This window comes from Olea europaea, unplaced genomic scaffold, assembly GCF_002742605.1.
Source record: "Olea europaea var. sylvestris unplaced genomic scaffold, O_europaea_v1 scaffold24630, whole genome shotgun sequence".
NCBI lineage: Eukaryota > Viridiplantae > Streptophyta > Magnoliopsida > Lamiales > Oleaceae > Olea > Olea europaea.
In genome coordinates this window covers 1-1,625 of record NW_019242838.1, presented here as the reverse complement: position 1 = coordinate 1,625, position 1,625 = coordinate 1, and the positions used below count along the sequence as shown (strand labels likewise).

The window sequence follows — 1,625 nt, the reverse complement described above, 5'->3', positions numbered from 1 at the left end:
TGTGTAATTATCAATCTGGCTTATATTCTCAACAATTATGTGAATGTAAAACGCGATGAAACAGAAAAATCCGAGACAAATTTCGAAGTTGAAGTCTTCGATTTTGATTTTCTACCGTCAAATTTCCAATTCTAAACATCATGCAGGAACACGTTTTGCAGTGGTCCATCAGATACGGCAACTATTTGTCTTATACTGGCTGACCCATAATATTGTGTCGTCAACCATTATTACTGCCCAATATCCATTACTAAACCGTGTAAGCTTTTCCTAAATCTCAAATTTTGGGGCCCGTTTATTATAACTTTTGATAAGTTAAAATGAGTTTCTGATGTTTAAAAGTTATTTTTGAACTCATTTGATTAATTTTACAAGAAGTATTTCTTCTAATTAGAATGATATTTAGAGGAAGTTGACCAAATGTGATTTCATCTAAAATTTTTGAAAGAAATTTAGTTTTTGAACATTAATTAAGTTAATTTTCTTAAGAAGCTTGTCTATAATAAGTAAAAGTAAAAGTTGAAGTCCTGCCAGATGAACCATTAGTAGATTTTGATAAAAGTTGATTAAATGTTTAGTTGAAATTTGATAAAAGTATTGATTCTATGAAAATTGCGGTTAAATTAAAATGTTAATTTTGACTTGAATTTTTAAATATATATTTAACATGGGTTAAATTATATGTTACAAAAATATGATTTCAACTAAATTTCCCATTTTTACACTGTAAAAGTCAAAAAGGGTTTCAAACAGAACAAAAATCTAAAATATATACTATTAGTAAGATGAAATTCGTTAAGTTCCCAATTATACGTTTATGTCGGGATGACAATTGACAATTTTAGGAGAAAATGAAAAGCATGTATTCACATATGAAGTCATCTCAGTACCTGGAAAGTTCAAACAAAAGGATGAGAAATTTGACAAATCAATAATTCAATATACCCACTTATTTTGCTTTATATAGAAGAGCATTAAAGAATCTTAAGACATCGCCTTTCTTCCTTAAAAAATCTTTATCCTGTAGTTAAAACTTTTGCAGTAATTTACCTCTGCTAGTAAAGAAAAGATGGAGAAGAGGGTTTTTCTTTTTGCAGTTACTTTGGTATCAGTTCTTCAGAATCTGCAATTTCCAGTGGCTAATGCTCAAACTAAAGGAAGAATAGTAACAGTTTTGAGTATTGATGGAGGTGGCATTAGAGGAATTATTCCTGGCACTTTTCTTGCCTTCCTTGAAGCCAAACTTCAGGTATTTTTTAGTGCACGTTTGGTACCCAATATTAACTGAAATATTATTGCTGTCCTCCTCAGTATATATACCATTGTGATTTTCCAGGAATTAGATGGACCTAATGCAAGAATTGCAGATTATTTTGATGTAGTAGCAGGAACAAGCACAGGGGGTTTAATTGCTACTATGCTCACAGCTCCTGGTGAAGATAATCGCCCCTTATATGCTGCGAAAAACATTACCAGCTTCTACTTGGAGCATGGCCCCAAGATCTTCCCCGAGAGAAGGTAAATTAATTTTGTCGAGATTTGCTTAATTTGCTCGATTATTATTGATTAAGTGCTGATCCTTTTTTTTTTTTTTTTTTTTTTTTTTTTTTTTTTTTGGGGAAAAA

General features: G+C 30.9%; 1 protein-coding gene across 1 annotated transcript; it reads left to right on the top strand.

Annotated features, from left to right (window-relative positions):
- The first annotated feature begins 930 nt into the window (after positions 1-930).
- LOC111382276 (patatin-like protein 1) lies at positions 931-1,568 on the top strand. Its single transcript, XM_023006192.1, has 2 exons — positions 931-1,249; positions 1,337-1,568. The coding sequence occupies exons 1-2, from the start codon at positions 1,070-1,072 to the stop codon at positions 1,520-1,522; spliced, it is 366 nt and encodes a 121-aa protein (XP_022861960.1). The 5' UTR covers positions 931-1,069; the 3' UTR covers positions 1,523-1,568.
- Positions 1,569-1,625: the final 57 nt, after the last annotated feature.

Excerpts from the sequence above, each read along its gene's own strand:
- LOC111382276 (XM_023006192.1), top strand. The coding sequence starts at position 1,070 with ATGGAGAAGAGGGTTTTTCTTTTTGCAGTTACTTTGGTATCAGTTCTT. Across the intron at positions 1,250-1,336 it reads TCCTTGAAGCCAAACTTCAG|GAATTAGATGGACCTAATGC; the intron begins GTATTTTTTAGT and ends GTGATTTTCCAG.